The following is a 24,666-nucleotide window of genomic DNA, read 5'->3' on the forward strand; positions in this document are numbered from 1 at the left end:
TCAGAGAAACTCTAGGGAAGTAATTTCTACTAAGGAAATATATTTCTAAAGTCTTTGGTTATAACCTATCCAAAGATAGGCTATTAAGCATTTACAATTTTTCTAACTATAAAATATTCATGCCTTCACTTATGTTGCTTTATTTAAATCTTTCAAATTAGATACCATCATCACCATTTTCCAAATAAGGAAACTGTGGTGTCTAGAAATTAAATGATTTTCTCAAGGGGAGGAACCAAAATTTGAACGCAGGTCTAAATCCTGTATTTGTACTGTAACAGCGACAAAAGCTGTGCTGGAATCCTGGCTCGGGTACTTGATCACTCAGTATGGGCCCTGATTCTGTCATCTATAAAATGGAGATAACAGAAGCATCTGGCCAGGCTTCTTTTTTTAAATGAAGATTTGTTTTAATAATAAAACAAAGTATTTATTTAAAACTTAAATACACCCAATAACACATGCTTAATTTCTTTCTTCAGCAAGTCAAGAAAACCGCAGGTGCGCCTCAGCAAATAATTCTTTGCTGAGAAGGGCCGTCTTACATCCTGTGGGATGTTCAGCAGCACCCCGTTTCTGCCCACCAGATGCCAGTAGCCCAGCCCTCACGGTTGTGACAACCAAATATGGCTCCAGACATTGTAAAATGTCCCTTGGAGAGTAAAATCACTTTGGTTGAGAACCACTGATCTAAATGAAAACATAGCTGTGAAGAGTCCATCAGTTAATACATACAAATAGCCTAAAAATATGTCTGGCATACAATATTTCATATTAGATGATGGTGATGACAAAGAAGAGGAGGAGGAGGAGAAGTAGGAGGAGGAGGAGGAAATATATTTGCACCTGACTAAATTGTATTTGTGTTTTGTTTTAGGCCGGATTAGGTGGATATAATTTTAAAAACTCATGAAAGAGTTGATTAGAAAAAAATCAAAATTAAAGAGGACTGGTAAGCTTTCTAGTTTTTTAGGATTATTTCAGAAAAATTTCCATAATCCTTTTTCTTTTTTACTAGGTAAAGATGTTCTACTGTAAGATTGTATATTAAACAGCCAAATAAATATTTTCATAGTGTAATGGTAGTATACATCAGCATAGAACCAATACCACTTCAAAATCTAGGTCCAGATTTGAATGGATGGAACATCTATCTATTAATATAATATTACAAAATAATATTTTTCCTTAATTAGGCTCATTAACCTTGAAATGAATTTATACTTGAGATCATTCAGTCATGGATTAATACATTTACTAATGACTATAGTACTGTAATTAACATGTTGAGATTACAAATGAAAGTAAACTACTAAATGTGTCTTACCTAAAGTTTTAACAGGGTCAGAGTAATCAGAGTCAGTAAATTGTCCCATGATATTTGTGGCTCTAAATTTAAATCTATGAAACAGAAAAGAAATTAAAAAACAACAATTAGCATGCCCTATTACTTTTCTACAAATAACATAGCAAAAAGCTATTAAAATAAACATTTTTATTCAAGACAAAATGAATTTACAAAATGTAAAATTGAAATTCAACTCCCATCAGGACAAATATATATTCTATCTTCCTGTAAGATGAATAATTATCCTACACACAAACCTCACAAACTCATGAGAGTGATTAAGAATCTGAGCAGACTCATGGGCAGTCACCAGCTAACGTGAAGCAGATTGCCTTGTTCACAGACTGGTTTGAATAAAATATATTTTAGCCTCTGCACAGTGTATTGCACAAACATACTTTGTAAATATTAAGCATATATTAAGCATATATACAACAACTGTTGTACCTTGACCAACTTTGAAAATGTCAATGCACCAGATTTAGAATCGTCATACAGGACATGTTCACATGCACACAATTAAGACCAATGTTTCTTACGTCTGTGAGTGCACAGCTGTGTTTTTACTTCCTATGTTTTCATGACATTTGAAACAGAATATGGGTGCAGAAGAGAATAAACCCTAAAAATCACTAGGTGATTCTAGCACCTGCAAAGACAATTGAAACACCTTATTTGAAATCTGTAGACATCCAGGTATTTAAAAATATAAAACCAATTTACATTAATAAATTGCAATGCATAATTTAACCTCTATTAGTCTCAAATTCTTATGATTCTATTGATTATATGAAGTGTTTGTTTTTGAAAAATATACAAAATAAAAAGTATTTGATAAATATCACTATGTAATATACCATTTTCATAACTTATAAATGTATAATAATTACATTTTTGCCAATAATGCTGTAACCAAAGTAACTGTACTCAGTAATAGATAGAGCATTCTTTATTAAATTGCCTAAGCTCTCTAATTTTCTAATGTGAATTTGGCCTAGGACATATAAGTAATTTAATAATACTTTAATTAGTTAGCATTATGAAACTAGCTGAATTTTTCAAATTTAGTAGTAAAAATGATATTTTAAAAATAAAATAATTTAAGATTTTTTAAAAGCTGTCATAACACAAACATAATGGTCTTAATTTAATAGTAAAAATTAATTTAGTAAAGAAATGAACAAAGCCAAATAGCAGCAGTGAATTTTCATATAATATTAAATTATTAGGATCTACAAAATGCCAAATATTAAAGTGAGTTGTGAAGATTTCAATTATTCATTCAAATGTTTGATGGTATAAAGAACATATAATTAGTGCTATGAATAAGGTAAACTGAAGAAAGACATCATAACCAAAAGACTATGATCATATTTCTAAAAATCTGCACATTAGCAAGCATGGCAAAATGAGTGAAAAACACAAAACATTGCCCATTAGTCACACTGTCCTCTACAAAAGCAATGAAATTCTTCTACCTATATTCTCTAAGTACATATTTTTCATATTGACCTTATATCACTCATCACATCAAATCATAATTATGTTTAAGTTTGCCTACATTTCCAATAGAACCGTATGTCTATGGAATGTAAGGAGAATCCTTTGCTGATCTTTACACTCCTAAGAACTGAAAAATTAGGTCACAATGCATGTTGAATGGCCAGTACTTACTGGAAAGACCAAAGTATTGGTGGGTTGATGGAGGAAAGATGTCAACTAGCTTGCTAACATAGTGCATGGCAGGTGTAAACTACACTTACAAGTATTGCTTTTTTGGCTTCAGAGGTCCATTGCAAATTTTGTCTTCATTGCCCGGAATCATACATGCATGATCAGCACCTATAATGTAGATTTCTTCATTGCTGCTAAATTTTGTCTTTCCTTCTGTGCAGGGAGGGTTCGGAAAACCATCATTTGTAAAATATGGCCTTGGTTTATTAAAATATGCATCATACCACTTTGTTACATTTCCATCATGCTGAGCTATTTTAAGAAAAAAGAATGTTGGTTACAAGTAATACATACATGTATTTTCACATTTATAAAGGCTGTTTTTGTAACTGCATGAGGAAATCCCAGGTGAAATGTCTCTCACTCTATGAACAACCAGGAATGATTCAGTTGATTTAAAGAAAAAATATCCCTCAGTCAAGGGTCACGCTTTCGTTCACACCACCAAAGAAGCTACTAAGACTCCATCTTGTCAAAGCCAAAGCAATCCTACTAGCATATGGAATAAATAAATCACATATTTCAATTGTGCCTTCTCTTATATTTATAAACACTTTAGGCATAAATAAATGACTAACATAGTTAATGATGAAAATCCACTAAGCTTAAGGGTTGTGTGATAATCAAGAGTCAACTAATATTACCGATTTTGAAATGAAATGAAATAGACCAATGAATGGGATAGACCATTCAGCAACTCATACTTCATAACTTAACAACAGAACTTAATATTTGACGATACCTCCAGCTTCTGCTACAAGCACTTGTACATTTTTGATTGGGCCATGATCATCATTGTAGTAACATATTGGCATTCTGATTGTAATTGTTGTTGCAGTCACAAGCAATTTTCCTGTGGCATCATAAATAGGGATTGGTTTGGTTTTTGGCCGTGCTGGAGCTATACACAAAGAAAAGCATCAAAATGGATTTCTTGTTTTTGAAGAGAAGAAAAAAAATTAATTTTTACTTCATGTAAGTTATTTACAGAGAAAGTAATGACAAACATAAATAACAAAGGAAACAGAGTTGAATTTTGGTACAACAAATATTTAGCAATTATTATCTCCTGATGGTATAATTACATATTTGAGACTTAACCTGATATAATGGGACTCAGATGTGACTTTTGGATATTTAACTTATTTTCATGTATTAAATAAATTCAAATTATATATGCTCTCACTCATGTATAATTTTCATCAATGCATTAAATCACTACTATTTTAGTGCTTTTTCTTCTTTAGTTCTTTTAGCTAGTTTAATGATTTCTATTCTAGTCATACCGGCACCTTCCCCTCCCTACAGTTTATCCATGCCAAACATCCTTTTATTTCTGTGGAACAGATTTTAAAGAGCAGAATTTCTGGAACAAAAGATATATGTGTTTTTAACTTTAATAGATATTGCCAGAACAATTTCTAAAAGTGTCCTGATAATTCACAGATCACCATCAATGCATACAAATACCTCAAAAATCAATATTTACAGAAGCTCTATTTATTTAATTTCATTTTATAGCTATATATACCACCTGTGCAAGCTACAGTAAGTTGCTTAATCAAACTTTAATTTCCACATTTATTAAATCTTTTTAAAAGGCCTCTCAATAATGCTATAAAAGTGGTGGTATTGTTTCCACTTTACACATGAGGAAATGGCCTTATGTCACATAGCTATAAAAGGGAACCAAATCTTTTAAACTCAATCCACTAGCTCATTCCTCTGAGATGTAAAGACTGTGATCATAGATTTGTAGCAAGTTTGGGGGGGGGGAATATCTGTGAAAGGTAGAGAGAGAGGGAGCAGGAATAGGTGGCAGGAGCCTTTAGACCACAGACCACAGGTCTGACACCTGTGAAGGGGATGAAGGAAGAAAGAATCCAGGGGGAGGAGCCTCGGATTTCAGGGAGTTCTGAGAAGCTCCCAGCAAAGCCAGTGAGGAGTCCCCCAGCAAAGGTGTCCATTTAGAAGAATCTAGCATGGGACATTCCTATCCAACTTGATATTATCTGCCAAATGTAAATTTAATGAGACTACTATTAACTCAATGACACTCCATGTTACTAATAAAATCATTCATGTTACTGAAGAAAAATTAATTTCTCTAGGATCCCACCACTGCAACCAGTGATCATACACCTTCTCTAGATAACTGGTCATTACTGTATCAGCCCTGGCTAAGGCACCAAAAGTGAAAATTAATCATCTTTACCCGGGATAACCAAAGCATCTGCAATGGGAATTTTTACTAAACACTTACACAATGCATCTATTGTTAACTGCATACTTACATATCTGCCAATGAATAACAAGAGATTAAGATAGTATGGTGCAAGCTTTTCTCCATGAAGTTACTTTTTAAGATTACTGATATGTTGAGGACTTTAGGTATTTGTATATTCCAAGCAATAATTTACCAGTTAGAAGCAAATAATACTTATGTGTAGTATTACAATTATGTAAAACACCCATTGATGAAAAGATAAAATTTATCAGCTTCACCTTACAGTGAACATTTCTCATTCTTGAGAGTATTAGTTTCCAGGCACTGTCCTAAGGCTTTTTTCAAAGATTGTCTCTTTTAATCCTCACAACAATCGATGGAGTAGGAACAAGTATTATTTCCACTACACAAGTATATAGATGTTAAGAAACTTGCCCGAAGTCAAATGAATACCAAGCGGCCAGTCCACAATGCCATCGCAGCTGTGGGACCTCACCGGCTTTCAATCATTGTGCTCCATGGTCCTTCCCAAAGACTGAGAAAAGTTACTTTTTGCTTTAAAGAGAGAAGCATCCGATGGTGGAATTCTACTGAAGGTCTATACACATAAGGTTTTATTTGTTTTTGTTTTGTTTTGTTTTTAGCTCTCTGTAGGTTTTATACAGATTTTTAGAGAGATGGCGCAACTACATACACATTTTCAGTCTCAGGAAAAGACGGTACCCTCAATAACTGAATGGCCTTAAATTGTGGGGGGTAAGAAGCTTGAAATTTACTTGTATTTTCTGTAAAAACTACCTATCAGAATTGGTAGATCAGAATTTTTATAGTCAGAATCATAAAGCTGAATACATAGTAGTTCAGTGAACACTATTTGATTAACTGAAAAGAACCTGACTTTCAATATAAATAAAGGTCATTCAAGGAATCTAATTAAAAGTAGCCAAGTTCTAGTCATGGGTAATTTAAGGAATGAGTTTTGTCTTCAATAAAATTAAAAATCAAAATAATGGACTATAACATTTGTTTAAAGTTAGATAAAAGAAAGATAGTAGGTGAGTATTTTATTTAACACAGTAATTTGCAGCATTATTTAGACATTTTAATTATAGCTTTATTAAGCATACAGTATTACTTAAATATGCTTATTTTATGCACATGCATCATTTAGTTCACTACACCCTTAACTCTAATACAAAATTCAAGTTATAATTACTATTCGACCAAGAAACAGCATCTGCGTCTGAGAGGCAGTCTGTGTGTGTACCTTTAATATCCATGGTTATTCTCATCTGAACTTTTGGCCCTGCACCAGCACCATTGATTGCATAAACCTGAAACAAAGAAAGGTTTCATTACCATTTTCAAATTATTGCTTATGTGTACATATAACTGATCATGCTTTTATGTAATTATGAAATATTCTACTTTTAAAAACAATTGCATATAGTTAATTAAATTTTCATATTTAGTTACTAAGTTGTTACTAAGTATGCTCTGATCTTACTGACCTAACTACTGATCTTATGTTACTGAGTCCTGAGAACAAAGGCTGTGTGACCTAAATGGCTGGAACACAGAGGCTAGGAAAGGACTGTGGTTTCAACTGGAACTCGTAGGAGGAGGAGAAAAGACTGCGCGTATACTCTCTCTTCCTCTGCTCTAACATCTGTTCCTCCTCTCTGTAGCTAGGTAACTGGCTTCCTGTAAATCCATGATCAAGACCCTCTTTTTTCCTTCTGTGAGATGAAACCCTATTCCTCCAGCCTCCCAGTTTTCCTGTATTAAATCATCCCTCTGAAAGTTGCCCTTTATGCCCTTCTTCACCCCTGCCCCAAAGTATCTGACGCTATAACCTGCATAATGCAGCATATACACATAAAACATTTCTGTTTGTATATACAGAGGGTGATTTACACAGATGGGAATCCTTTCAATTAACTCTGTGCTCAGGAAACAGTAGACATACAATCTTCTTTCATTCACATTATATTGCTATATGAAACAAAGACTATGTTCTTGGCCAGTTTTATTGTGCTGGATATACAAAACTCAGAATATAATATGTTGATGGAATTAATTAATTTGTTTATGTATTAGTGACCCACAGTCCACCCTATAGATACTTCAATTAAACTGAAATTATACGGTGACATATACGATGTGGTAGTTATGATAAATAAACCAAGACCCAAAAATATGGTTAAAGATATCTAAAGAAAATATTTTTCAGAGCCTGTCAACTTAAGAATGTATCCACAACAAAAATAATGATATCATAGTGCACGCCATTATTTGTACTTATCGATGGTACAACATGACATTACGTTTCACAACACAGGACGACTTGGGCAGTGCTGCTCCAAGTGTATTGTGGAAAGAAGGCACTCGGAAACCCTGCTCAATGAAGACACACAGATTTTGATTCAGCAGATGGGGACAGGTGCTGAAGTTACACATTTCTAAGAAACTTTCAGGACTTGAGGATGCTGTAAATTGCACTTTGTGGACAATCAGAGAACTTATTTCTTGTTCTTTAAATTAGGGTTTAGTTGTGCTTTATTTCCTATTTTTCTTGTCTTCGCAATAGGCAAAACTGATAGAGCATTCACTGGTTACCATAACTAAAAATGTTTAATACTCACAAAATTCTTATAAATATGTTATTATTCTTATTACTATTTTTTCAGATAAGGAAACTAAGACACAGATTTGAGGAAATTGACCAGACACAAGAAATAACAACGTCAGGCTTTGAACAGGTTGTTCGTTTCTCTGAACCACCACTCTCCCTCTCAGATCTTTCACATGGCAGTCTATTTAACGGTGTGTGCAGCAAGAATCCTTGCAGGACATATTATATAATAAGATATAAACTAAGCAAAGGAAGAAATATATATGTGTGTATACCCATATACACACACACACAAATCACTGATAATAATATTCTGATAATTATAAAGAATTGATAGGAGAATTAATTAATAAGGTAAGGTTTAGAATGAACTCTGTGTTTCTTAAAAGACAACTTTCTGAATCAGGTAATTATATTTAAAATACAAGACATGCTACAAAAATCATCAAAGGCTGAAATAAACTGTGTAAGGTCTGTACATATGCGTGTGAACTCACATACATGTTTAGTTTCTCAAATGGATAATTTAGAATGAAGATATAAAATGTTATTAGCTTTTAGTAATAGTTATATGAGTTACATGTGAATTTCAATCATGTAAATAGTTATATCTGATTTTTGCCTTTACAATTTGCTTTTCCATTTTCCATTTATAATCACACTAACAGTTTTCCAATTGGTATAACGATCTCTTTTATACTACTGCTGTTTCACTTTTAACACATATTTCCACTAAAATCATATGAATGTTTTCATTATCTACTTATTTTTCATAGATTTTGCTGTATTATAATAAGAAATCAATAATTTTATTTCCCAAATCTATTTTTTGTTGGCATGTCTTAAACAACCTCACAAAAAGATAGGAAAAATCTAATGTGACCTAATCAACAAAACAAACAAGCAAGCAAAATAAAATCAGAGACATCGAAATAAAGAACAAACTGACAGTTACCAAAGGGGAGGAGGGAGAGGGATAATGGGGGAAAATAGCAGAAGAGCCATCAAAGAACATGCATAAAGGACACATGGACAAAACCAAAGGGGGGAGGATTGAGGGTGGGAGGTGGGGTGGGGGAAATGGAGACAAGTGTATTTGAGCAACAACAACAAAATTGTACAAAAAATTTCTTGTACCATAATATATTCAAAAATAAATGCTAAAAATCCCTTTATAATATGAAAAATATATTAATAAATAAAAATGGAATTAAAAAATTTAGTGCATACATAAACTGAAGTATTTCTGAATGCTGAGTTTATAAACTGACTTTGTAAAACAGGCCAATAATAAAAGTTGTGAGTGCTTACACTGATGTTGTATGTATGTCCACCTTTCAGTCCTTCTAGCATTGCAATGACAGATGTGTCAGTTTTCTGGATAATACTAAGGTTGTGAATCTGGACGGCAGTGGGGTCATCTTCTCGGTAAACCAGAGCTTGATAAACTTGGATATTTCCATTGGGTTGAGAAGGAGGAAGGAACGTTAACTGAAATTTTGTAACTTCGTCGGGTATCTTCTGAAATGTCATGTTGTTAGGTGGATCCTTAGGGACTAAAATAAAATATTTAGCAATTAAATTTTACAAATAAGTGTTCTTTTTGATCTCCACACAAAACCTATTCACTTCAAATTTCTGTTTATTAGGAGTATTACACAGACTATTAAGGCATTTGAGTTATGGAAACAAGCAAAACAGCTGATGTGCTGTAAACTCATGATGTTAGGTTGTGGGAATCATAATGCTGATCCAACTTGTTTGCTTATTTATTTATTTTGTACTTACTGAGCTCTTCTATGCATTTATTTTTATACAGGATGCACTTCCACAACTATAAGAATTTAATTAAAAATAATGTAGACTCACAGGAAGTTACAAAATCTTACTTTCCCCCCAGCTTTCCCCAATGGTGACATCTCATATAACTACAGTTTAATGTCAAACCTGGAAACTGGCACTGGTACAATGCTGCACTACAGACCATATTCAAATTTGAGTATTTTTTAATGCTTCTTGTACATAGTTCTATGCAATTTAATCCCATGAATAGATTCCTATAAGCATCAGCAGAAACAAGACACAGAGCTATCCCATCCCCATAAAGGAATTTTCTCCTGGTATCCTCTTATATTTGCCCTCCATTCCTCCCCACAGCACTAAGTATTCTCCACCACCAATAGTTCTGTCATTTGGATAAACACAGTGCTAAGGACTGTAAGGTTCATCAGAGTGGTTGCATATATCAATAGTTTATTCTTTTTTTTTTTTTGCCAAGTAGTGTTTCCTTATATGGGTGTACCAGAACTTGTTTGATCATAGAAACTGATTTGGGTTGTTTTCAGTGTTTCTGTTATCCCTAATAAATCTGTTATTGAGATTCACAGACAGATATTTGCATGAATACAAGTTTTCGGTTTTCTATGATACATGTCCAAGAATGTAATTGCTAAGTATATGTTTCGTTTTATAAAAGATTACCAAACTATTTTCCAATGTGACTATACCCTTTTATATTCCTACTAAAAAAGTATGAAAAATCCATTTTTTTCTGCATCTTTGCCAACATCTGGTATTCTATTTTAGAAATTATTATTTTATCTGTTCTAGTAGATGCAGAGTGATATCTCACTGTGGTTTTCATTTTCATTTTCCTAATAAGTAGTAATATTAAAAATCTATATGATCATGAGTTTATTTGCCAATAATATTTCCTATTTGGTTAAATGTCTTTTTGCAATTTTCTAATTGGATGTTTCAGGTGTTCAGTTTTAAGAGTTCTCTATATAGTCTAGATATTCCAGTTTATTTTGATAAGTAGCTAAGTATCAATAAATTATTTTGAAAGAAAATATAATATATGAGGATAAGATTACTTTATGAATATACTTCATAATAAAATATTTTATGAACCAGTTCCTGCTATACTATATAATTAGTGTTCTTTATGTAAATGACTGATCAGATGAATATATCTATTTTGATCAAAATGAAGTGGATGCATGCTTCCATTCTACATAAAGAATTTCCATGAAGAAAGCTGTTAATATCTGGCTGCTTGAAGTTCAGGTACAAACTTTTTTCCCCCAACATCTCTAGAGATAGTCCCCTGTGGCAAGCAAAATATAAGTAAATAGCATTGAGAAAAAGAGAGAGAATCAAGTAACATGGTTCTGTGCCAAATATCACAATTTAAGTGCAAAAATGCACAGCTAAAGTAAAGGTTAAATTGTTCAACACACATTTTCAAAACATTAGGTATTAAATATTTTTAGGATAGATAGGAAACATTTTGTAGTTTTTTACAAGAGATGTTTCAAGAAAATAACACCACTTTTAAAGTTGGATGAGTGAAAGAATCCTTTGAATGCTGGGAAGAACTTCCTGTCCTGCAAATATATTTGGTTTTAGATCTAAAATCTGACTCTCAGATCCTCAGTAAAACTTACTAAACTACAATACCCTTCGCAGGTGTAGCACATAAAGATTTGCGATCCCTGCTTCGTGGCATGAATGTGAATGAGTTCCACAGCATCTTTCCTCACAGGCGGGGGGGGGGGAGGGAGAAGTGCAACAAGTATGAAAAGAAAATAGATACCTGGGATACACGTGCAGCAAAATAGAAACAAGTGGAATTTTAGGGTTTGCAGAATAAGAAGTACCTGTTAATTTAGAACCATAACAATAGACAATACAGTAGATAACAACGAAAAGACTAACTGAAAAGTACATTTACCTCCTATACTTACCTGACAGATAGCAACAAATAAACTATAGCAACACATCCCTTCGTGTGCTCTTTCCAAAGATATATCTGGTGGCAAAGAACATCAGGAGTCTGAAGGAGGATGGGGCAAGCGAGTTCTGGGAAGTTGATTCTCCACATTTAATTCTTATTGGTTACAATCTTATTATTCATTCAGACCCTGTTCATAGGAACTTGAGGAAATCTGCATGGATTCTGACATTTATCAAATAGATTATATAATAAAACATGTAGTGAAGAAAACCAATATGGTACATGTGACCCAGATTCTAATATTGAAATCCAGATGATTTAATAATAGGGTATTATCACTTTAATGTGCATTTAAATCATGAGACAGAAATAATTAAAATGGAGTTTTCGGTGAAGCATTGTTGGCTATAGACAATTGGAAAGATCATTTCTCCAGCAAAACACCAATTTCTGAAACATTTAATATTTAAATAAATGCAAACACATACAATTGGGTTTATCGTGAACTAACTTGTTTTTGTCTTCAGAAGGATTGATCATTCTACATAAAATTCCATTGTGCTTCAAAAATAGAAAGCTCTGATTTTGTCAGTTAGAGTCATTGGATTTTATATTTCTATGCTTTACAAAATTGTGCAGCACATGCCCCTTTTAGGGCGGGTGCCACACTAGGTCAGTTTTTAGCGACGTTGAAAAATACGCCTTACCTGATTCTAAAGTGGTGACAATCACTGCTGCACTTGACCTCCCCTCTGCGTGCGCAGTGCTGGCGTTTCCCGTGAACGCAGTGATCACCACAGAGTACCTTGTGAATATTTTTAAATCTTTAATTTCTATGGTTTTATTTTCTTCATTTGACTTCCTTAAGGAAATATTAAATTCATCACTATCTACCTATAGGAAGAAATAGCCAATAATTAAAAGGAGCAGCACTCGAGACACAAATCACTAAAATATAATAATACAAAGTTACATGTGATATGTTTATCTAATTAGGACTTAAATGGAATCGACCCTTGAACAACATGGGTTGGACGGTGTTGGGCCACATGTATGCAGATTTTTTTCAATAAATGCCTGTACTGTTTTCAGTCTGTGGTTAGGAATCTACAGATGCAGTGGGTTGACTGTGTGTAGCAATCTACACCATTTACATAGGGAATAGAACATCTGAGCATGCTGGTATCCAGAGGGAGTCCTGGAACCAATCCCTGTGGATACTGAGGAATAACATATTTTGGTGGAGTAAAAAGTTATATGCAAATTTTCAGTAGTGTGGGGGTTCGTGCCCTCAACCCCCATGTTGTTAAAGGGTCAATTGCATTTTTAAAAAACAGTCCTGGGAAATCTAAAGTGTTCCTTTAATGGTTTACTAATTAGCAATTATTTCTACAATTAAAAGTAAAAAAATAGCCCATCAAAATCAAGCAAAAATCATCTCTACAGTCAATGAAACACTACTTTCTACTTCAATATTTTGCAGAAGAAAGAATATAGGTTTTGATACCCAACCACCAAGGGTTCAAATCCCAACTTAGTCACTAAATAGCCCCTATATACCACTCGTCAAGTCGCTTATGCTATCTGTGTCTTACTTTCTGTTTATGTAAAACTGGGGTGATAATATGTATTTATAGTGTTTTGTTGACAATTAGAAAAAATAGATCTGAAGTACTTTGGTTTTCTCTACCATGACTCAAAAAAAGACATTTTGTCTTATAATTCAGGACGTGTGTTTATATATCCACAGGGTCTGGCACAAGTAATGCCCCTTTTCTATTACAAAACCTTTTATTACAGAATTACAAGCATATAATTCTGTAACAAAACAATATTATACTCAAACATACCCTATGACATTTTAGGTGAAGTGTTCAAATTAAAACTATAAGTTACTACCTCATGTTATTACCCCACCAACCACACTCAGGCAGACGGCACTTCTGCTGGACCCTGGGGGCGAGTGTGTGTGTGAAAGTATCTGGAAAACAATGTTCAGAAATACAACTTCTTTTTGAAATGCACTTGACATTTTACACACTTTTAAATTTTATTCCAATTCATTTTAAAATGCTGGTCGTGACTGCAGTTTGAAAAACTCTGATCTACTGTGAGAGTGGGGGTGGGTGGGATGAGGGAAATCAGTGGGGAAAAAGTGGAACGACTATAACTGAACAGCAATAAGAAGTGAAATAAAATAAAGTAAAAAATAAATAAAATAATATAAATAAAATTAGCAGTAGAAATAAAAAGAAATACTGATCTAGCACTATTCATGATTGGGTAAGAACCCAATTGTGGGTGTCATAATCATTAAATGTGCTCAAATTAATATTGTTAGGTATACCAAATATGCTTGTGTAATTTATTTAAACATGGTCTGCCCCTGATGGAGGCAGAGTCTGGCCTATTCGCTGGAGGGATGAAACACAGGTGAAGTTTCTAGCACTGAGGAAGGGCTTTTTCTGAGGTGAACATTGGAAAATTTCACTTTTGTTAGGCATGTTCCTCTGAGGTACATGATGTTGAAACACTCTACAATAGGTTGGTTATTCACACTATTTTCAGTATTCAGTTCATTGTCAACATGACCCTCCCTGGTAATTTTGAAAGATGGCTTTTTGTTCAGTATATGGTCTTCTAATGGTCTTTTCTAAGAGCTTTTAAAACTGAATCCAATGTTGTTATGAGAAACACAACAAAGGGCTGATAAATGATACTGGCTTTGGAAAAAGTCCCATAGCTTGTGCCCACCTCTAAGACAGAGGTGGAAGGAGATATTCCACTGCTCTAAAGTGGCAGGAACAAGTTATCCTAGAAATCCCACGGATGGCGTGCATATTCCCACCGGTAGGAAGTGTGGATTTAATTAGCTGTTAATATTTAAATATCACATGAGCATCTGGCTTTAAAATTGTTTCTTAAGACCAGGCTTATACTCATCATACTGGGTAACGATGATCTAGAGATGAGTGGCAGTTGACTCTTCTAACGGAACTTGGGTCCCCAGCCCACCACTGCCCCACCCAGATGGCTTCATGTGGCCGTCATTTATGTTTGCCTGACTACATTCTACGGCTACTTGAACTCTGATTATACAGAGTTGAGGTGAGTTCCTCAGATTCCATACAAGTAAGTTGCTGACACAGGACTTGCAGTCAGGTTTTTCAATGCTCTTGGACTCACTACACTTCCATAAGATCTTATAAAGTGAAATTAAGCTACGCCAATGCCTTCAGTGAAAACAATGGATAACAAAGGTTGAGATCTAAAAATATGATGCAGTGTGTATGTGATCACTCTATCTTTAAAATTTTTTACTAAGATCTAAAAACATTCTGGGCTTCCAAATACAGCATGTGCAACATTTACCGCCTTTATTCACTAACCCAACACCGCCTCTGCTATTGTTAACCACTGTCTGTCCACTGCCCAGGCTGACACTGCAGACATTTTTGACTCATCATTTCCCTTCAGTCAGTTTCAAGGTATTTGCTCATATTATATTTGATCACCTATATTTATGAAACATTTTTATTTATTCTTTATTCATGGTAGCTTCATATACCATGTTAATAATTAGATTGCTTCTATTTATTTCCTTTTCCTGTTCCACCTCCAGACTTCCTTACTTGATAAAACCTTATTCATTTCTCAAGCTCCAGAACAAATTTAACTTGCTCTGTGAAGTATCGTCTATATCCTATGTCCCCCATAACAGACTAACCAAGGATGTAAAAGAACTGTACTCAGAAAATTATAAGACACTGAAGAAAGTGAAGATACAAATAACAGGAAGCATATACTGTGTTCATGCATAGGAAGAATTAACATCATTAAAATGCCCATACTAACCAAAGCAATCTATAGATTCAATGCAATTCTTATCAAGTGTTTAGTGACATATTTCACACAAGTGAAACAAATATTTCAAAAATTTATATGGAATCACAAAGGCCCTGCATAGCAACAGCAATCATGGAAAAGAGAAATAAGGTTGGAGGAATCACACTACCTAATATCAAACTATACAACAAAACCATAGTAATCAAAACAGCATGTTACTGGCATAAAAACAGACACATAGATCAATAGAACAGAATAGACAGAACAGAAATTAACCCACATCTTTATAGTCAATTAATATTTGACAGAGAAAGCAAGCACATACAATGGGTTAAAGATAGTTTATTGAATAAATGGTGTTGGGAAAATTGGACATGTGCAGAAAAATGAAACTAGACCACTTTCTTACACCACACACAAGAATAAATTAAAAATGGGTCAAAACCTTAAATGTTAGACCCCAAACCATAAAAATCCTAGAAGAAACCATAGGCAGCAAAATCTTGGACATTGCTCATAACAATATTTTATTGGATATATTTCCTCAGGTAAGGGAAACAAAAGAACAAAAACAAATGGGACTACATCAAACTAAAAAGTTTTTGCACAACAAAGGAAATCATCAACAAAATAAAAAGATAGGCACAAAATGGGAGAACATATTTGCCAATACGTCTGATAAGAGCTTACTATTCAACATTTATAAAGTACTTATAAAATTCAACTCCAAACAAATGAACCCAATTAAAAACTGAGCAAAGGACTTCAACAGACACTTCTCCAAAGAGGACGTACAAATGGCCAATAAACACATGAAAAGAGCTCAAGGTCACTAATCATCAGAAAAATGAAAATTAAAACCACGATGAGATACCATCAGAATGACTGTCATTCTGTCAGAATGACTATCATCAATAAATCAACAAACGATAAGTGCGGGTGAGGATGTAGAGAAAGGGGAACCCTTTTGCACCATTGGTGCGAATGCAGACTGGTGCAGCCACTGTGGAAAGCAGTATGGAAATACCTCAAAAATTTAAAATGAATATGCTTTTTGACTCATCAATCCCTGGAAATAGATATAATTCTGGAAATATATCCAAAGGAGCCCAAAACACTAATTCAAATGAACATAAACGCCTCCACATTCACTGCAACATTATCTACAATTGCCAACATATGGAAGCAGCCCAAGTGTCCATCAGTAGATGAGTGGATAAAACAACTATGGGACATTTACACAATAGAATACTACTTGGCTGCAAAAAATAAGAAAAGTTTACTCTTTGTGACAGTATGGGTGGACCTGGAGAACATTATGCTAAGTGAAATAAGGCAGTCAGAGAAAGACAAATACCATATGATTTCACTCATATGTGGAATCTAATGAACAAACTGAACTAATAAGCAAAATAGAGACAGATAATAGATGGAGAGCAGATGACAGCTAAGAGTAGGGGGAGGTTAGGGGGTGGAGGGATTGAGCACAAAGGAATAAGGACTCATGGACATGGACAACAGTGTGGTGATTGCAGCAGGGAGAGGGGTAAAAAGGGCTTAAATGGTAATAGAAAAATACAATAAAAATGTTAAGAAAAACTGCATACTTCTCACTCTATAATTAGCTGTTTATATTCCAGTGTTTTCCACTGAACTGTGAGCTACTTGAGAACAAAACTTTGTTTTCCATCCTTGTTTTGTTAAATAAAGGTTGCTCAATAAATATGTATTTCTAAAAAATTAAGATAACAACAAACTAACAACTACAAAATGCATTAATTTCCAGTAGAGTTATCCAGGATCATATCTGTGCCCACATATTTTTATTTGAAATCATTAATTTTTGCTTAATTGTAATCTACTAGGAAAAGACTTGTATATCCTTGTGGCTAGTATTTGGCAAAATTCAGGCTGCACCATGGGTTCTCTATTCAATGATATATGTTCTTCCTGGTTCTGGAAGCCAGTGATTATTGAACGCAGATAGTTATATTATTTGCAATGAGCTGCAGATAAGCTCTGTAAAGACCATGACCACATCAGCCTTGTTTACCTCTACATATCCAGAAGCTGTAATCGTACCGGCATGCTGGATTTACTTAAAGATTTGTGTTGAATTAATGAGGGGAGGAAGGAATTCAATGACCATTTTGTTCCAAGTTAATCCCAGGGAAACTGAAGTGCTAGGATCTGTTTGAATTCTTGCTACACTTTATCCAAAGTGATTTTGGCGAGTGTATATTTCAGTTTGGCAAATTTTATTTGATACTTAATGGGTTTTCCTTTTCCTTATGACACAATTGCCTGCTGGTCTTAGCAAGGCCGCTGCTATGTGAGAAATCATTTACAATGCCTGTGTCTCAGTTTCTTTTTATGCAAAATGAAGATAGTAATATTTACATCTAAATGTTGTTAGATAAATATAATCATGCAAATGAAGAGATAAGATAATGATAAGCTCTGATGTTATTTATTTGGGATATATTTCTCCTAATGCCCATCTCTGTTCTCATTTGGTATTGTGAGTCCTTTTTCACTGTGTTTTAAACCAATGTATTATTATCAATTTAATCACTTGTTCACACATCATTTGCACTCTGAGGAGCAACGTAATAAAAATCATGTTAATAATACCTTGTATATTGAGTACTTATTATGCATCAATGTTTTAAATTCTTTATGTATATTAACTGATTTAGTCTTCACAAAATCTCTGTACCATAGATACTATTACCTATTATTAATCTTTATTTTACAGATGTGGACACTGAAACATAGGTTAAGTAAGTTGTCTAATATCTAATCGAGGTAGGATTGAAACACAAATATTTTGGTTCCTAAACTCTTTTTTTTAAATTAAATTTATAGGTGTGACAATGGTTAATAAGATTATATAGGTTTCAAGGGCACAATTCTATGATACATCATCTGTATATTGCATTGTGTGCCCATCGCACAAGGTCAAATCTGTTTCTTCCTCCATATATCTGACCCCCTTTACTTTTACTACTCTCTCACCCTCCTTCCTGGTGGGAACCACCAAGCTGTTGTCTGCGTGTTTGAGTTTTTGTTGGTTGGTTTTCTTGTTTGTTCACTTCAGCACTCGACACTGCCTGTGGCAGAAGGCGCAACAAGCCTTACCGATTCCACGTCGATCAGGTAGAACGTTGGTCCAGTGATGACGGCGGGTTCACTCCAGCTGATGTTGATGCTGACAGGTGAGGTTGCTACTACATACACGTTTTCAGGAGGACCATCTGGAGCTAGAAAAACAGAATATCCTTTACTCGTCTACGTTTAATTTAGTATTTGCTACAGTACAATAATAGAAAAGACCATGAAAAATGGATAGCCACAATGAATTAAGTGTGCATTAATTTATAGCTCACAGCATGCTATAGGTATTGGCAAATAAAAACATGTAATTTCTTTCAAAATTACTATACATAAAGAACTTCCACATGAGAAACTGATGGTCATAAATTCATGATTTTTAAATTAAAAATAATATTGAAAAGAAACCTTTACTATTACTAAAATAAATCTTTTTACTCTAACATAGATAGACTAACAATGCTGTTTTAAGAAAACTTGCAAATCATATTTGACTACAGAAAAGTGAAATTGACACAAGGTAATTAGATTCAGAATGTATTGTCAGATGAATGTAAGTTGAGTTGGTTTCACTGTTTTCACTGAGGGAGTAGCATAGTAAATGAGTTATACACTGATCTTATTACAAATGTAACATGTGTTGGATAATGATTACAAATTCTTTACTTTGTTCTACCTTTATTATTGTGTTTTCATCAAGAGTGCAAGACAAGAGATAATAGTTTAAGGAACTAACTAATGAAAACCATTGTGTAAGTTTTCTTTCCAAATTAAATTTATTGGGGAGACCTTTGTGAATAGGACTGAGTAGGCTCCAAGCCCACATTTCTGGGATACCTGACCTGTGTACTGCGTGCCCACCACCCATCACCCACAGTTGCTGCATCTTCCCTCCGTCAGAGAAAGCTAAGAACCACATGATTTCACTCACATGTGGGATGTCAGTGTTTCATTTGTGAAACCTCTAGATATTAGATGGGTGTATAGAACGTTAAGAGGGATTTTACTCCCAGCTAATGGGCATAGATGCCGGCCCAGGAACACAGCTGTGTACATCTCTGGGCTCCTTTGGTCCCTAGTTGATTCTAGAGACACTACATATTGGGAAATAAGTATTTCCCAGAATTTCTAATTTTTAAATTTACATAAGCAAATATTACTAGACAAATATTATTCCAAAGATTCCAAAAAGGAATACAGAAGAAGATAAAATACTCCATGTCTCAAATAATTTATAGAAAAAAATCGTGTTATCTTGGGGGAACAACATTTTTGGATCTCAGTTTCCTCCTCATATGCATATTTTATAGTGTTTTAAAATGAAATATAAGGACAAAACATGTGAAACTGCTCAGTTACTGTTTGGCCCATCATTGTCAATTAATACAATGTATTATAATAAAGGGCAAAGTAAAGATAAGGCCTAATTAGAAATGCAAATAATCTATGACAGAGCAAAGGGCAAAGTGGTGAATACAGATGGGGCAGGAAGTCAAGGTAAATTTCAGAGGAGATGGGAACTGAATCGGCTTTGAGAGGTGAGAAGGATTTCAATAATCAGAAGAGAGGGTTTGGGGCACTTCTGTGGGAAGAGAAGCAAAGCCACAAGGACATAAACAACAGGGTCTACAGACAGGTTTTATTACTATCAAATTGCTTTCTTTGGTAACCTTATGTTTATTATTTTATGCATTAAAAATGTTACTCTAGGAAGGGGCCCAAGACTTCACCAGACAGCCAAAGGCATCCATGGTACAGAAACGAGTCAGAATCCCTAAATAAAAGAATAGAGATGTCACAGAGAGGCCAGTGCTCATGGAGGAATGTAGTAGGGAACAAACTCCAAATACTAACTTGGAAAGTAAATTAGAGCTCCCTTGATTATAATGCTAAGGAGTTTGAAGTTCATTCTTTAAACAATGGAATGCCACTGAAGGTTTTGACAAAGGTAAGTGCTCTGAAGCATTGAGTCCACATAGGCTACTTCCCAAAAGCCAGGTGAGACATGATGAAACCCTCACTTAGAACAGTGACAGTAAATAAGTAGATATTGATAGGAGGATACGAATCCTAGAGTCATTTAGAAAATTTAAAAAGAACTTACAAGCTCATTAGATGTTTACACAAACTGAGATAGAATTAGTAAAGGTAATTCTTGTATTAATATTGGGAGAATGCTGATCGAATTCACAACAACAGCACATTAAGAAACAGATACTGGTTTTTGGCAGGGATAAGACTGTGGAAGGAGATGATAAATTTGGATTTTGGAGATGATAAATTAAAATTTGATTACCTGCTGAATCTGAGACACTGAGGAGGATTGAGGTACCTACCTGGCAATTAAAAAGATGAGTCAAAAACTAGAAAGACAGGATGGAAAAGGTTGTATTTTTTTAAAACTTCAGATAATTCTTTACATATTGGGATAGTATAAATTGTATATCTACTTTATGTGATTTGCATGTTCTGACGAGAGCTTAAAGTGTAATTTCAATACCAGATAAGTATTTCAGATATTAATAGTAATGACAATATTCAACTCTATATGAATTATTGGTATAAGAACATATTTTTAAGAGAGATGATATAAAAATATTTTAAATAATAGCATTGAACAATTTTAATAACAGTACTCAAATGTTACTGTAGAGTAGTAATTTTCAACTAGTGCTCTGCAAGGGGCACCCTGGTATGCCGTGAGAATTCTGAGAACATGGATACCTGACTATTTAGTCAGGAGTACTGACCTCTTTTCCCTTAGATTGTCCAAAAAAAAATGACAACAGCCAATTCAACAATAGCTATCCAGTGTGCATGAATCAAAATTATACCTATTTTTTGGTCAGACCAGCAAAAATATATATTTTTAGTGTGCTGCAGAATTTTGGTAACTAGCTTATGTGTGCCATGAGATAGAAAAGTGGAAAATTGCTGCTATAGAGGTATCTAGAAAATACGTCTAAGGAGGCATCTATAGGACAATGTCCTTGGGGTGCCAAACATATCCTTCCTACTTGTATCTCTCCTGAGCCTTGGGCAACACTTTGAACACTGACTGGGAGACCCAGTCTAGGTGGCCCAGGGAGGCATCCAGGGGGTGGGTGGCCCAGCATCCAGAGATTCGAGGAGCTGAGAGGTGCTAGTAATGATGGCAGAACTGGGTCCAATATCTCTAGTGGAAAAGACTATGGAATCTGTACATCCTGACATCTTCAGTTTTGTCATTTCTAGCTTTACAAAAACTGACTCAATGGCAGCATACTTTGTTTAGGTTACTATACATAGTAAACGAAGAGTGATGGGAACTCTCCCAGCACGAGTGCTCAATTGTGTTTGGGTGTCCTCGCAGGATACTTCACTCTATTTTCAAGAGTGGCAACACTTTTCCATCTCAAACTTACTCCTTAGAAACGTTATGCTCACCTTCTTCTTAACAAATAGTAGCTCTGAACCTTTTTATTCACTATGGTAAATGGGTGGATGGGCTTCTGGACCAAGTATAAAATTACTGATAATTATGACATACTCTCTTCATAGAGAAACCTGTTTTGAAAAATATAAAATGTTTTGTGGGTTTCAATGGCCTATCTTCTTTTTCTTTTTTTATCCTTTGTCAAGGACATGCTGATTTTAGAGATAGGGGGAGGCAGGGAGAGAGAGAGGGAGAGAAACATCAAGAGAGAAACATTGACTGGTGGCCTCTCCTATGTGCCCCAGCCCCAACCCCTGGGAACAGAACCACAGCCCAGGCATGAGCCCTGACCTGTGACCCTTTTGGTTTATAGGACAATGCTCCATCCAACTGAGCCACAGGGGCCAGGGTTCAATGGCTTATCTTCTGCCTTTGACTCTGTAAAAGAGGATGGGCTAGAAGCTAAGCATAAATGTATTAGGCCCCTTGATTATTAATGTTTTCGCAAAACCTGCCTTGTAGCTCTATGAGAACCATTGTTGGAGAAAAAAAATGTATGACAGCCCACACATTTCAAGTGGTATCTGATGGAAAATATTTTTGGCTCCCTCTTCTTTATTTATACCCACATGTTCTGTTGGTTTTCAGGTAAAATTTATATATTTGTCAATGAACAAGTATTTATTGAGCCCCTTCTATGTTTCTGGCACTAAAAAAACACAGAGCCCATAGATGTGATCAAGGTGGGCGTGGACCTTTCCATATAGAGCTTCTGGTATGTAATGGTTCTTCTTCATTCTACAACCCTTCAGTGAGCACCTACGACCAGCTAGGCACATTTGAGGTCCTGGAGACAGAGCCAAGAAGCAAAGACACAGGGATCATGGAACCTCCAATTTAGTGGAGGGAGAAAATGATATCCGTATAAAAATTTGGATAAATATACAATATACAAGCAAAAATATACCCTGTGAAGAAGTATATTTACCATGCTGGGAATGAGGAAGCTGATGGAAGTTGTTATGTTGAATATGGCAGTCAGAGAATGCCCCTCTATGCAGATGGCATTTAAGCAAAGATTTGAAAGATGTAAGGGAACACAGGGATGTTTGAAAGAATAGTGTCACGGGGAGGAAAATGAATAGTGCAAAGTCGCTGAGACAGGAGTGTGCCTGGTGTGTTCTAGGGGCAACAAGGACTCCAGTGAGTCAGAATGCGGGTTGGAGAGGAAATGGGGGCCCAGTTGTGTAGGGCTTGAGGCTACTGCTTAGGTCTTTGTAAGGACAGTCCCCTTTATCATGGGGACTAAAGGAGAAATGCCATAGTTTATATCATGAACTAGAAAGGACCTCTAGAGATTTTGGTGCTTCGTTTTAACTCATACCAGAAAGATGGGTCAAATAAATCATATCAGAAGAGGGCAGACTATCTGTAGAATCTACGTGGCTCATGTACCTCTGTAAAGTATACCAACTCAATGGCTGTCAGGACAACACTTTTGAACCTCACTCATTCTAACAGGCAGACAAAGGTGGTTGGTACATTACTGTTGCCCAGACATCACAAAGAGCTAACCGAGAATTGTCTGTGGCTCAAAAAGTTGAGAAGATTTTTCTGTGACCATGTTGATGGTAGCTTCAGGTTGGAAATATTTCCAGGGAAATATGTCCATGTCTTCTCTGCTCCATAGTCTGGATCTTTGGGGTCTCAACTAAGGACAGATCCAAAACCATTTCCCAAGGAAAACCTTGGCTGGCTTTGCAAACATGTGTCTTGACCAGCTCGCAAAGGAGTACGACGCCTTACTTCAAATCCCAGTCTTTCACAGCAAAGTGCCAACACTGCAGTTACTGCTCTCACACCAGCAAATCAAAGCCTTCATCAGGGAAAGTCTGCTACCCCAGGCAGGGCTGAGAGAATAATGGCCTCAGAAAGAATTCATGGCACCTAGTAACCACTTATGCCACTAAATATTTTAAGGTCTATACAGTAATCAATCATTATGAAAAGGCAAAGTACTTAGCCCCATGCTGAGATGTGCTTTAATGCCACTTCTTGAACTTTTCCCAGTTTCTTTCTTTCTTTCTCTTTAAGAAACAATCACTCTACACATTTGCATTTTCAGTAAACTTGATGAAATTGCCTGTTTTGTTACAAAGTGCTCCCTTTGTTGATTCCTTTGTGAAAACTTTCTCTTAGAATATATTATACAGCTTGTATACTTGAAGGATTAAACTATAATGCAATAAAAACTCTAAAATCTAAACTCAAAAATAAAAGCAAACACATACATAACTGAATTGATATATGAATATATTACAGGCATATAATATATAACAATATATAGTTCATCTATATAAAGTAATGGCAATGATCATTTAATCCATAGACAATTAGAGAGGCATATTTAGAATATCATATGCTCAAGTCTATTACAAAATAGCATCTAATCATTTTAGTATTGTCTAAATATTATACTGTACTTGTAAGTATATAAAATTTCAAGTTTCTCTTAGGTAATTTTCTTTTGGAATTTATCAAGATCCAAAATACATAACAAAATATATCCAGTATTGTTTCTTTTATCACAGTGGGTAGTAATTTCCTA

At 34.9% G+C, this 24,666-nt stretch overlaps 1 protein-coding gene across 1 annotated transcript in view; it reads right to left on the reverse strand.

Annotated features, from left to right (window-relative positions):
- PTPRQ (protein tyrosine phosphatase receptor type Q) overlaps positions 1-24,666 on the reverse strand; it is a 261,122-nt gene that overhangs the window by 58,739 nt on the left and 177,717 nt on the right. Inside the window, exons 45-51 of the mRNA XM_037042809.1 lie at positions 18,671-18,792; positions 12,391-12,577; positions 9,256-9,500; positions 6,577-6,643; positions 3,825-3,983; positions 3,112-3,334; positions 1,328-1,401 (exon numbers count right to left, since the gene is read on the reverse strand). Coding sequence (XP_036898704.1) covers positions 1,328-1,401; positions 3,112-3,334; positions 3,825-3,983; positions 6,577-6,643; positions 9,256-9,500; positions 12,391-12,577; positions 18,671-18,792 — 1,077 coding nt within the window. The remainder of the gene's footprint in view (positions 1-1,327; positions 1,402-3,111; positions 3,335-3,824; positions 3,984-6,576; positions 6,644-9,255; positions 9,501-12,390; positions 12,578-18,670; positions 18,793-24,666) is intronic.

The sequence above is a fragment of the Sturnira hondurensis genome, unplaced genomic scaffold (genome assembly GCF_014824575.4).
Source record: "Sturnira hondurensis isolate 20B ecotype Veracruz unplaced genomic scaffold, ASM1482457v3 Scaffold0003801, whole genome shotgun sequence".
NCBI classification, from domain to species: Eukaryota; Metazoa; Chordata; class Mammalia; order Chiroptera; family Phyllostomidae; genus Sturnira; species Sturnira hondurensis.